Below are 12,068 nucleotides of genomic sequence, written 5' to 3' on the forward strand. Positions count from 1 at the left end.
AACAAGGCCCAGGCTGGAGGAGGAGGCCGCTGACAGTTATGGTAGGGGCCCCTGAAGGGGAAAAAACAGTTCCTAAAAGGTGGAAGGCAGGAATTCCATAATTCCACTCTGCCTGACTGTGGCGTCTGCCTGCTAAGCATTCTCTGCTGGCTAACTTTGAAATCCAGCTGTAACTACGTTGGTGGAAAAACAAAACAAGGGGAAACTAGGATGGAGGGGGAGAGGTGAAAACCGAGGTGAAAAAGAGGTGGAGAAGGATAGAAGAGTGTGTACCGTCTGGTTAGAGTGTGAGCGGCTGAATGGGCGGGCTCCACCGGGGCCTCACCCCCCACTGCAAAGGACCTCCACAGATTATCCTTCATCTGAGCTTGTCCGTCTTGACCTCAACAACCCTGAGGCCCTCTCTCGGCCTGCTTCCCCCCCACCCCGTTTTCCCCTCTCCTTTCATACGCTCCCCCTCCGCCTCCCTGTTTCCCCTCTTACCTCTCTGTTCCCCTGTAACATCCAGCTGTACCCCGTTGACACCGCCACACACATTCACCCAGAACACGCACAATCCGGGCCCTCGTTGCAAGAAAAAAAGTGGGGGACCCAAAAGGAGAAAATCCAGGCTGATGTGCAGCACAAACGAGGTGGGGGGAAGAAAACTGAGAAAAAACAGGGAGAAAGAAAGAAAGAGGGCAACCCTTTCAGCAAAACCAGTATTGGATACAAAGGGGAGAAGGAGCGGTGCTGGGGGGATGCAAACACAATATATGCTGCAGGTGTTTCGCCTAACGAGTGGAGAACTTGAGGTGCACATACTTTTTGGGTTGTCTCACCTCATAAGGCAACCTGTCTTTAATGATCTGTATATTTTACCTCTAATATGCACATTTTCAAAACCTTCTAATGGACGTTTAGGAAACATATTTTAACGCAGCTCCTTTTCAGTGTAATTCATTTATTTATTTAACCAATTGGTAACTTTCCTCTTGCTGAAAACCTTATTTCATGCTCTAACTGAACCACTTATGGATACATGTAAACCTCCATATACAAACAAAAACATGGGAAAATCCGTGCCCGAGCAGAGGAGCCCCCCACTTATTTGTTCACATGGAGGTAAAGATGGAAAAGCAAGGAGCAGGCTGGATAAACTGTGAGCGGGAATATGTTAGTGCTGCTTGGGTTTTATTTGCAGAGCTGCAGGTGGATGGTTGACAGACACAACGCTGTATGTCTTGGCTCCGTCACCGACAGCGCTTTTTTCTTAATGTGACCTACCTGCTTGTTTCTGTACAGGTAATTCAATAAAAGATACCCTGCATCTGTGATCCAAACTAATCCAAAGTAAAAACACACTCTTTCTAAGAAAACAAACACGATTAAATTACATTTAAGTCCCTTTAAATCAGATTTTTGAATAATGTTCACTCTGTATTAGTGCACTGATGTACTGGGATTTGCCTAAATTCAGGAGTTTCATTTTAAAAACTAAAATTTAAACAATGTAAGGAGGCACCTCTTGTTTTTTTACATCTATAAAAAATGGACTGATTGTTATATTATATTTAAACCACAGTTTGATTCCCCTTTGACTTTTTTAACAGAGTATGTTCATATTATTTATAATAATACATATTATTATGTTTATTTTACCTTTTTAGTTTGGTTTAATATTGAGAAAAGTGACCAGGATCCCTCTAATAGGTCATTTTGAATCATTTTTTTTTAGTTAGAAATGTTAAAACCATTAAAAAGTTTTAAAAAGTATTAAAAATCAAAATAAAAAAATATTTAATTTTAAAGCAGCTTTATTTTTACTTTGGCTAACATAATATGCTTTTTTATTTATTTTCAACAGATGAAAATACATGTCTGTGCGCTCCCTTCCGCCAGGGGGCAGTGTGAATAAAACACCAGCGCACAGCACACATCTGAGCCATAGAAGAAACCCAGCGGATCACTCTCTGCTGCTAACAGTCGCCAACCGGCTAATCTTCTGGACAACGCAGTTTGAAGTTATTTTAATCGCAGTTTTCTTTATTGGCTGTTTTTCACTCTTCGTAATCAAGCGACATCACAAAACGTTGCCGGTGACAAGTGCTAGATACCCACTGAGGGACAAGTTTAACAACACTATATGTTTTTGCCACTGTTCCTGCCTCGGAGGATGCTAGCGCACAAGCAAGCCAGCTAGCTTGCAAATCCGAAGGAGCGAATAAGCAGCGCTCCGGATGCTCTGAAGTGCAGCGAGTTTTTTGGATGAGTTTTTCGTTGCATTATGTCAAGCAGTCGGACGCAGCAAGGCGGCGGTGGCGGTGCGAGTTCGGTCCCCAGCACTAGCAGTAACAGCAGCGGCGGCGGAGGGAGCAATGCCGTGACAAGCAATGGGAACAATTCTGGAAATGTTGTGCCCTCCCGGACTCTGCCTGCAGCTGGAGAGGGGGGCTCGTCTGTGCCGACTTTGGCCACTGTACCGTCGTCCCGGGGCGGCTTTCCTTCCCTTAGCAGACCCTCTGCGTCCTCAGGCAACAGAAGGAAATCCCTCCACCAGGCACCCTTATACAACGGCCTCTTGAATTCTTATGAGGATAAAAGCAACGATTTTGTCTGGTTAGTTCCCAAGAATTAATTCAAATTAACTCTCTGAATCGTGTATTTCAATATGTAGGTATCCAAATGTTTACATGGTTTTCTTTAAAATTTCAGTCCCATTTGCTTTGAAATGATAGAGGAGGCGCACATGACCAAGTGTGGACACAGTTTTTGGTAAGTATTCATTATATTTTGATGGACTGTGTGAAGTATGTGCAATTTTGTCAATAAAGGTTATTCAAAAAATGAAATGTTTTCAAAATAAAACAAACATGTTAAACAATTTGTTTAACGTTTTATTTTGAAAAAAAAAATCAGATTAAGTAAATATGTGAGGGTTTTTCTTTTGTCAAGTGTGGGAAGTATTTATATTTATATATATATATATATATATATATATATATATATATAAACTCAACCAATCTTGCTTTAATACAAGTTTTTATTGCTTAAAGTTTTTGTTTTTCACTTGCAGTTACAAGTGTATACGCCAGAGCTTGGAGGACAGTAACAGATGTCCCAAGTGTAATTATGTTGTTGATAATGTGGATCAGCTGTTCCCCAACTTTTTAGGTGGGTATTACAAGTTGATGTTACGCTTTGTTTCATCATTTTTCACCTGCTGGAGTTTGTTCGAGCACTTTTCGTCTGCATAAGTTAGACATCTCTCTGTTGTTGGTAGTTATTAGGGATCAAACAACATTGTTCCAACCTCAGCTTTTGGCTCACAGTTTTCTTTTGGTTTGATGAATGATTTGTGTATTAAAAAACAACAACAAAATAAAAAATAATAATAATAATAATAATTTGCTAATTACCAAGATAAATATTTCAGTTTGCTCAAACTAAAGTCCTCGGTTGTTTGACACTTTGAACGTAACATGTTGGAAAGGTGCAACAATTCACTTTCCCCACAATTCAGTTAAAGGTTTTGAGCCAGATGCTGGCTCAGATGAGGAAAACCAAAACCTGGATCTAGTTGTCTAAGGGTGGATGTATCAGAATGGAGTGGAGCAGGGAGCTTGTGGCCTTCCGATAGTAGATTTTACGTAAGAACTATAAGCTTGTTTCAAAAGGCATTCTCTTGTCTGCTCCTAATTCACTCTGAGTTGAATGAAGAAATACCCAGAAATGCATTTTGAGCTTAATTTTCCTCTATCTGTGTCCTCTATCATTATGAAAATGCCATAAAAACATTAAAAAGCTCATTTTCATTGTAGGGGTCTTTAAATTTAGCTCAATTGTTTGACACTTTCAATGTTAACATACTGGTATGCAGTAAAGATGCAACAATTCACTTTCCTCATGATTTGATTTAATGGTGTAACAGACTGTGTTTGGATCGAGAATTGTTGCATCCCAATTATCTAATCAGATACATGGATGAAGTTAACAATGTTCACTCTGAAAACCCTTTACACACAAAGCTGTTTGCTGTTTAGACACATTGCTGTTTTCTTACCGATCCTTACCCTCTTCTCTAGTAAATGAGCTGATCCTAAAACACAAGCAAAGATCAGAGGAGAAGAGGCTGAAATTAGACCATCCTGTAAGTCCATTTTCTAAAGGCCTTTATTTCTGTTTTTTGATCTTTCCAATCTACTAGTAACTCATCCATGTTTATTTGTTGTTGTTCTTATGGTAGAATGGTTCTCGGTGGCAGGTCTTCCAAGATGTTTTGAGTCCTGATCAAGAAAACCTGGATCTGGCAAATGTCAAGCTGATGTTGGAGCTTTTGATTCAGAAGAAAAAACAGCTGGAAGCTGTAAGTATTTCTGTTTTTCTGCTTTGAAGGTGTTTTGCTTCTCCTCGTCTTCTGCAGCATTTGGGATGGTGACTGCTCTTAAACTGTAATACTTTGGTAAAGTCCAGAAAAGAAAAGTTACAAAATAAAACACTCACATAATTAGTTATTTATATTTAAATATTAGTTTAGTAGTTTCCAGAGGAGTCTAGAATCACAAAGAGATGCTCAGTGAGTTTAAATAAATAGAACAATTAATAGAATTGATTATTGCAGTTAAAGTTTCAATATATATAAATGTGACCTCATGTGTGGGTTATAGTTGAACTTATGGGATACAATTCATCCCTTTGACCACTTTCACAGCAAAATCAAAATTTACTTTAGAATATTAAGTTTCCTTTAGTATTTTTCAAAAATCTGTAGCTCCTCGAGATAATTTTAGGAGTAAAATTTGCCCTCTTTTAGACAGCTTAAATTGGATGAAAAGCAGTACCAACTAATCTAGTTGCTCAGTAAGAAGAATGAAAATGGATTTTAACGTAGGATCTGATACTTTTGTTTGTTTCACTTTTCCACCCAAAAAATGTTACTTGTAAAATGTATTCTATAACACCTAAAGGGATGTTTTGAACTAACATCAAACAAAACAGAGAAGATTGTTGTAGCTGGCCGTCTGTTATAATCTATGAAAGAGTTATATGTGGAAAAAAGTCCGTAATTTGACATCATATTTAAAATGAAGAGTTATTGATTATTGTAAGCTGTTTCTGTATAAAGTATTATCTTTATTAAAGGGCAGTTAATCACACTGGACTGTGACACTAAGCCAACCTGATATATCCGCTTTTTTTGGTCAGTTTGTAAAAAGAGAAGTTGAAGCCGCAACTTATCCTGTTGACTTCTCATCTGCCGCATCAGCATTGGTTAATAGCTGCAAGTTACTAAATCTTGAACATTCTAATAAGTTGTTTTTTTTCTTTTGTTTAAACATTTAAAGACCCACTCGGCTCGTTTTTAAATCTATTTTAAAAGCGCTTCCACAGATATTTTAGTTATGATTATGCAGTTTTTAGACAAAGTAAAAAACTTGTTTTCTGTGACACATTCTCTGCAGAGCGGTAGTAGTTCGTTTGAAATTCACCTCTGAGTTGTGTGCGGGACTGTTAGCAGAGAGCAACCCCGCCCCCCCTTCCTGTCCCCATTGCTGAGAACTCAGATCAGGCAGCTATCCTTCCCAGTGTATTTCTACATCACAAATGCCCTCTTTTTTACATTATATATTTTTCTGCTCCTGATTCAAAATGATTTGAAAAAAAAATGTAATTTAGACTTAATTTTCTTTATATATGTCCTATATCATCCGAAAAAGGGCCAAAAAGCACGATTTTCAACTGTACACATTTGTTTTGGAATTGAATCACCTTCACTTAAGACATGATTTTCTCATCATTAGTCGGTGACTGAATTGAGACTATTAAGATATCGTGAAAATCATATTTTCCATTTCTCTTATGTAGATCTAAATTTCCTCATTCATACAATCAAAACTTCCAGAAGTGAATTCTTCATTAATGTCATGAATACCTTTTATTGAATCCAAGCATTCATTTTTTGTGCCTTTTCTCCAATGTCTCTTTGTTACAGAAAACACATTAAACTACCTAAATGTTTGATTGGGATTATTTTAATAACCCTTAAAATATTTCTCCAGTTCTACTGTCATGTAGTGTAATTGTTTAGATGATATTTATGTTTTTTGTAACTTGACAACCAGAGTTTTGAACCACTCAGAATCCACTCCCCAGTGGATCCAAAGAATTATGGACTTTGCTGTAGCAATGCGCCGCCCATCTCCAAGGAACAACAAATTCCAGTTAATTCTACTATAATCCTTCTCTGTTTTGTAACAAGACTTTAAAAAGTGAATGACTCACTGAGGAGCGTAACTTCAGACTTAAGATGCTTTATGAGGTTGTTTGTAGTTAACTTAAATACTCATTTAGATGATCTGAACTCAGAAGTGTTTTTTTTATTTAAGACTTCCCCTTGAATGTTGCAGAACACTTAAAAATTCTAAATTTGCTCAATTTTATTTATGTTTTTGCTACATTTGGTGTAATATTCCAATATTAAAGAAGAATATATTAGTATTTTTGTTGTTCTAATTTTAGCTTGTTGTGTTTATTTCCATTAGGAATCACAAGCAGCCCAGAGGCAGATCCTCATGGAGTTCCTTAAAGAAGCCCGGAAAAATAAAAAAGAGGTACTGAGATATTGTTTCAGATTAATTTATGGGGATAAAAGAGTTTTTTTAGATTGTTATCTATGAATGTTTACCTTAAAACATTTCATTTGTGTTTTTGACTTTAACACCAGCAATTAGACCAACTTCAGAAAGAGCTCAACTTCCTTGAGGAGGACATCAAGCGTGTTGAGGTAAGTTCCTTCTCCAGACCTGCCATTCCCATTGCTTTCTGGAGCCACATTTAAGACCCACTCTGATCAAAATCTTGTTTTTGGTGTTTTTAACATGTTTAAAATGATCAGAGTGGCATTTTAATGATTAAATATAATATACATAAAGTCTAGATGTTTGGTTCCTAGTTTTGGTTGGTGATGGCATTCAGAGATAATTTAATTCATTCTGGAACAAGGTAAGTGTTCATATGTGTTCTATACATTTTCACCTTGTCTAGAAAATCAAAATAATAATAAAAACATTTTATTTTGACAAGCTTGAAGAAAAAACAGCAATGGAAATAAAAGGCATTTGATTCTTTTGTTATTCTTTTTTAAACCTGTCTTTAGGCTCGATATAAATAGAACATTTTTTTCTTTAAACATGTTCAGGAGATGAGTGGACTTCACTCCCCAGTGATGGAAGCGGAGTGTACAGTGCCAAACGTCGAGGCACCCTCTCCAGGTCCAAGGTACTCAATCCCAAAAATCCCATCTAATATGAATGAGTCATGACAGAAAAAAATGTTTTGCATTATTCTTTACAAAAGCGTCCCTATTTTTTCTATGAAAAAGTCACAGTTGTTGTCATGTGACCAAAGCCTTTTGAGTTTTGTGCCTCAAAGTGTGTTTGTTCTCATGTAGTTGTAGTAGCATCATTGAGCCTGCAGATTACACACAGCCTCCAGGATTTGGTGGAAGCACCCAGGTATGAGCGTTGCCTTGCAGTGTTGATTCATTATTTTAGTTTTTTGTTTTTTAACAATCACAAAAACTTTTCCGTGATTGGTGTTCTTTTAACCGTCTAGGGGAAGCGACAGACGTGGTACAACAGCACTTTAGCGTCAAGGAGGAAGAGGCTGACGGCTCATTTCGATGATCTTGAGCAGTGCTACTTCTCCAGCAAAATGTCACGCATCACAGGTGCAGCAGAGAAACAGCATTTATTTTATGGGGAAAATAACATTGTTTTTCTCTAACTTCATTTTCTTTTTAATGTCACATAAAAAAGCATCAATAGGATTTAGTATTGAAATAAGGTTTTTTATTTTAATTTTTTTGTCTCTTCTTCAGATGAGGGTAGGACCTTAAACCAGCTGGATGACTTCATGGAGTGTTTGTCTAAATTCACGCGCTACAACACTGTGCGGCCGCTGGCCACGCTGTCCTATGCCAGCGACCTCTATAATGGCTCCAGTATCGTCTCCAGGTACAAACTCAAAATCCTAAGCTTCTATTTTGCTCTCAGGATTTATAGGAACTCATTAGAAACACCTAAATAGTAGGGCTGGGCGATATGGTCAAAAAACAAAATCCCTGTTTTGTTTGTTTTTTCTTCATTCCAAATTTGACCCCCCCCCCCCATTAAAATGACAAATGATAAAATATATTTCACGAAAACTATTTTATTTTAACATTTTCTTTAGAAATTGATTGGAACACAAAGTGCAATTAAATAACAATGGAAGACCAATGACGCAGAGAGTTGGGAAAATAAAATCTATTTGATTTTCTCAAAAATAAATCGTTTAGAACAACATATTTAAATGAGTTGATTCAATCAATGTATGCCCAGCCCTATTAAAAACGCTCTTTGACGTACTGTAAATCTTCAATCGTTTACTGCTATGTTGACTACATTTCTTCACTTCAAAATCTGCTAGAAATACAATAATTGGTTGAATGATTTACGCTCGTCGAAGGATTGGCAACGTTCTAAAGCTTAAAGAAGCAGTCAAATAGTTAAAGCTAAGATTCTAATTTAGTTTTTGTAAGAAAAAGATTTCCTACACGGGGTGAAGTCTGATCGCTGACTTTATTCTCACGTGTGTTTCAGCATCGAGTTTGACCGTGACTGTGACTACTTCGCCATCGCTGGCGTGACCAAGAAGATCAAAGTGTTTGAGTACGGCACTGTGATCCAGGATGCCGTGGACATCCACTATCCTGTCAATGAAATGACCTGTAATTCCAAAATCAGGTATGGAAATAAGTGTTACGAAAAGTGACCACAAAAACAATCAATCCAGACAAACGGACTATATAGATGTATGTCTCTGTCTTTATTGCAGCTGTATCAGCTGGAGCAGTTATCATAAGAACCTTCTGGCCAGCAGCGATTACGAGGGAACCGTCATCCTGTGGGACGGATTCACCGGCCAGCGGTCCAAAGTCTACCAGGTGTGATCACTGGGCGGAAGGCGTTGTTGTGATGAAACAGTTTTATCTTCCAGCTGATTGGCCCAATCTGCAGTGACACCCTCCTGTGTTGTTCTTCTCAGGAACATGAAAAAAGGTGTTGGAGTGTTGACTTTAATCTGATGGACCCCAAACTGTTAGCTTCTGGCTCGGATGATGCTAAAGGTAAAGATTTAACCATGTCTGAACACCTGGATAATCATGATGGAGCATTCCAATGACACAGAAAATGCTTGCTGTTTTTCAGTCAAGTTGTGGTCAACCAATCTGGACAACTCTGTAGCAAGCATCGAGGCTAAAGCTAACGTCTGCTGTGTGAAATTTAGCCCAACATCCAGGTATCATCTGGCGTTCGGCTGTGCAGGTAAATTCTTTGACGCTATAGTCCTCCCTTTTGTGGTATCTGAAGATAAACTTATAGTATTTTTCAAAATGTAATATTTATTTTTATCCACATCTACTTTATTATTTTATCCTACGGTCACGATTAGTCGACTGATCGACTACTAAAATAGTCGAAAACTAATTTAATAGGCAACACTTTTAAACAGTACTTAACAAAGGTTGTGTCTTACTCTTTCAAAAAATTAAGAGGCTATTTCTACCTATTTGAATATATATCCAAGATTTATCCTCATTTAAGGAGCATAGAAAATCTGTTTTTGGCATTTGTTTGCAATAATATTGATTTTTTTTTTTGTATTCAACATTACATTTCAATGGTTTTTGCTTAAAGACAACTAAAACAGAACAATTTATTAAAACTAAATTCTGTCTTGTTAGGAGAATGAATTAATAAAATAAAAAAGTAATCTATGTAAGTAGAATAAAACACTGAACAGAAACTCTGTGGTTTTTTGCTGCAAGTTTTCATTCTTGGTTTATCTTTGAAGTACAGCTGGGAGAGTCTAAAAATGGAAAATTACAAAAAATAAAAAACACTTTTTTTTTTTTTAAATAACCAAAACCAACCGTAATTACAGATCAGCAAAGAATGTAATGTTTGTGGTTTAATATTATCATGCTTTTATTGGCAAAAGACATGTCAACAGGTCTGCTTCAGCATTCTCTGGTCTGTTTTTAACTTTTTTGACATTTTCTTTTTGTGCTTCCAGACCACTGTGTCCACTACTATGATCTCCGCAACACTAAGCAGCCAATCATGATTTTCAAAGGCCACAGGAAGGCCGTGTCCTACGCTAAGTTTGTAAACGGGGAGGAAATCGTTTCTGCGTAAGTCCATTTACCTTTGCTTCCATCTTCAGTGTCTCTATTAATGCTGCTTCTCTTTTTGATCAACTTTGTCTGAAAAAAATCTTATTGTGAATCAAAAGTCTTATCTAATAATACAACATTTAGAATAATTTTTTATTTATTTTTTAATTTATTTCATTTTTATTCATTAATAAAAACATACAATATAAACTTGAGTTGTAAACTCAAGCATGATAGAAAAGGAAAAAAAATGAAAAGGGGACAGAAAGAAGAAAAACTTATTTTGTCTGCTCCTTTTAACAATCAATAAATCAATCAATAAAAAAAGAAAGATACAGATACACAAGCATTTGGCTGATTCATTACACAATAAGAGAGAATAATTTAGAGAATAATTTAATCACATTAAGAAAAAAAAGAAACATTGGGAATTTCTTTTAAGTCTCCTTTTATACACAAAAACTGATTTATAAAAATTATTTTAAGTAGTTTTTTTTCATATTTAAACCTCCCAAACAGTACTTTTGAAAATTACAAAGAATTGTAAAATGTATTAATTTGTGACATCTATTCAAGATTTTTTTCAAACAGAGCATGTTTGCAACAGTTTGATCGACAGCTATTTAAAAGGAGAAATACTCAGAAATGCCAAAATGAAAGGATTTCTCATTACATTTATTCTCTTTCATAAGAAAAATGCCACACGTACATGTTAAAAACTCAAAAAACTGGATTTCATTGGAGGGGGGTTTTAAAAAGTACACTTTTTGTGTTTTTAATAGTTCGACTGACAGTCAGCTGAAGCTTTGGAACGTCAACAAACCTCACTGCCTACGCTCCTTCAAGGGTCACATCAACGAGAAGAACTTTGTCGGACTGGCGTCCAATGGGGACTATGTTGCCTGTGGTATCTCTTCATTTAAAACCTCTACACTGCTATTCCAAATATAACCATTTATAAATAGTGCAACTAAAATTCTTTTTTTTCATGTCCATTTAAGGAAGTGAGAACAACTCCCTGTATCTGTACTACAAAGGACTTTCCAAGACACTGTTAACATTCAAGTTTGACACAGTGAAGAGTGTGTTGGACAAAGACAAGAAAGAAGACGACACCAATGAGTTTGTGAGTGCCGTCTGCTGGAGAGCCCTGCCTGATGGAGTAAGTGTCACTTCACTGGTCAATAGTAATGTCATCTTTATTTTATACTTAAAATCCGCCATTGTGTTCACTAATTCAAGGCTTAAAAGAAGTCCTTGCCTTGTTAAATATTTTTAAATGAGACTTTTGATCTAAAATTAACCTTCCATTCTTCCTTTTTTGTTTTTAGGAGTCAAATGTTCTCATTGCTGCAAACAGTCAAGGGACAATCAAGGTTAGTGTTTTCAAAATATTAAAAAAAAAATCATATTCTTAAGTGTTTAAAACTCATAATAAGTCAATTTCAGGTTCAATTTTTTTCAGTTTCAGTGCAAAATTCCACCCAAGCTCAATTTAATGTATTTTTCCTCCCTGACAGGTTCTTGAACTTGTTTGAACTCCTGCCAGTCTTGGGCCTATCATGACCTCCATCCGGGGATCAGTCGTGAATGGAGAGATCGCCTACTGATCACCAGAGGAGCAAAAATAAACCGAACCCATCTGTTATTTTATGGAGCTTTGTGTGCAGCAGACAAACGTTGGCGCTTCGCATCCGTGCAGCAGGAGGAAGATGTTTGAGCTTTACCGTTAAGGAACTGAGCTTGGGCACAAAACGGAGAAAGGGGTTTTGAGGAAAGCCTTGTTCCTTTTCTGTCACAATTTGTCAGCTACAATACAACACCTCTCTTTGGTTTTATGCCAAATCTACTTTTTTTTTTTTTTTTTTTT

At 36.7% G+C, this 12,068-nt stretch overlaps 1 protein-coding gene across 2 annotated transcripts; it reads left to right on the forward strand.

Annotated features, from left to right (window-relative positions):
• The first annotated feature begins 1,909 nt into the window (after nucleotides 1-1,909).
• On the forward strand, nucleotides 1,910-12,062 carry cop1 (COP1 E3 ubiquitin ligase). Of its 2 annotated transcripts, none has more exons than XM_024273558.2 (20): nucleotides 1,910-2,598; nucleotides 2,695-2,754; nucleotides 3,056-3,153; nucleotides 4,065-4,129; nucleotides 4,226-4,345; nucleotides 6,522-6,590; nucleotides 6,704-6,763; nucleotides 7,178-7,257; nucleotides 7,430-7,493; nucleotides 7,594-7,708; nucleotides 7,859-7,994; nucleotides 8,622-8,765; nucleotides 8,857-8,965; nucleotides 9,067-9,148; nucleotides 9,231-9,347; nucleotides 10,099-10,216; nucleotides 10,981-11,105; nucleotides 11,200-11,360; nucleotides 11,530-11,574; nucleotides 11,719-12,062. In XM_024273558.2, the coding sequence occupies exons 1-20, from the start codon at nucleotides 2,267-2,269 to the stop codon at nucleotides 11,734-11,736; spliced, it is 2,118 nt and encodes a 705-aa protein (XP_024129326.1). In that variant the 5' UTR covers nucleotides 1,910-2,266; the 3' UTR covers nucleotides 11,737-12,062. The 2 variants fall into 2 exon arrangements, with proteins under 2 accessions (XP_024129326.1, XP_024129327.1); XM_024273559.2 differs by having other exon boundaries at nucleotides 4,244-4,345.
• Nucleotides 12,063-12,068: the final 6 nt, after the last annotated feature.

This window comes from Oryzias melastigma, linkage group LG17 (genome assembly GCF_002922805.2).
Source record: "Oryzias melastigma strain HK-1 linkage group LG17, ASM292280v2, whole genome shotgun sequence".
Lineage (NCBI taxonomy): Eukaryota > Metazoa > Chordata > Actinopteri > Beloniformes > Adrianichthyidae > Oryzias > Oryzias melastigma.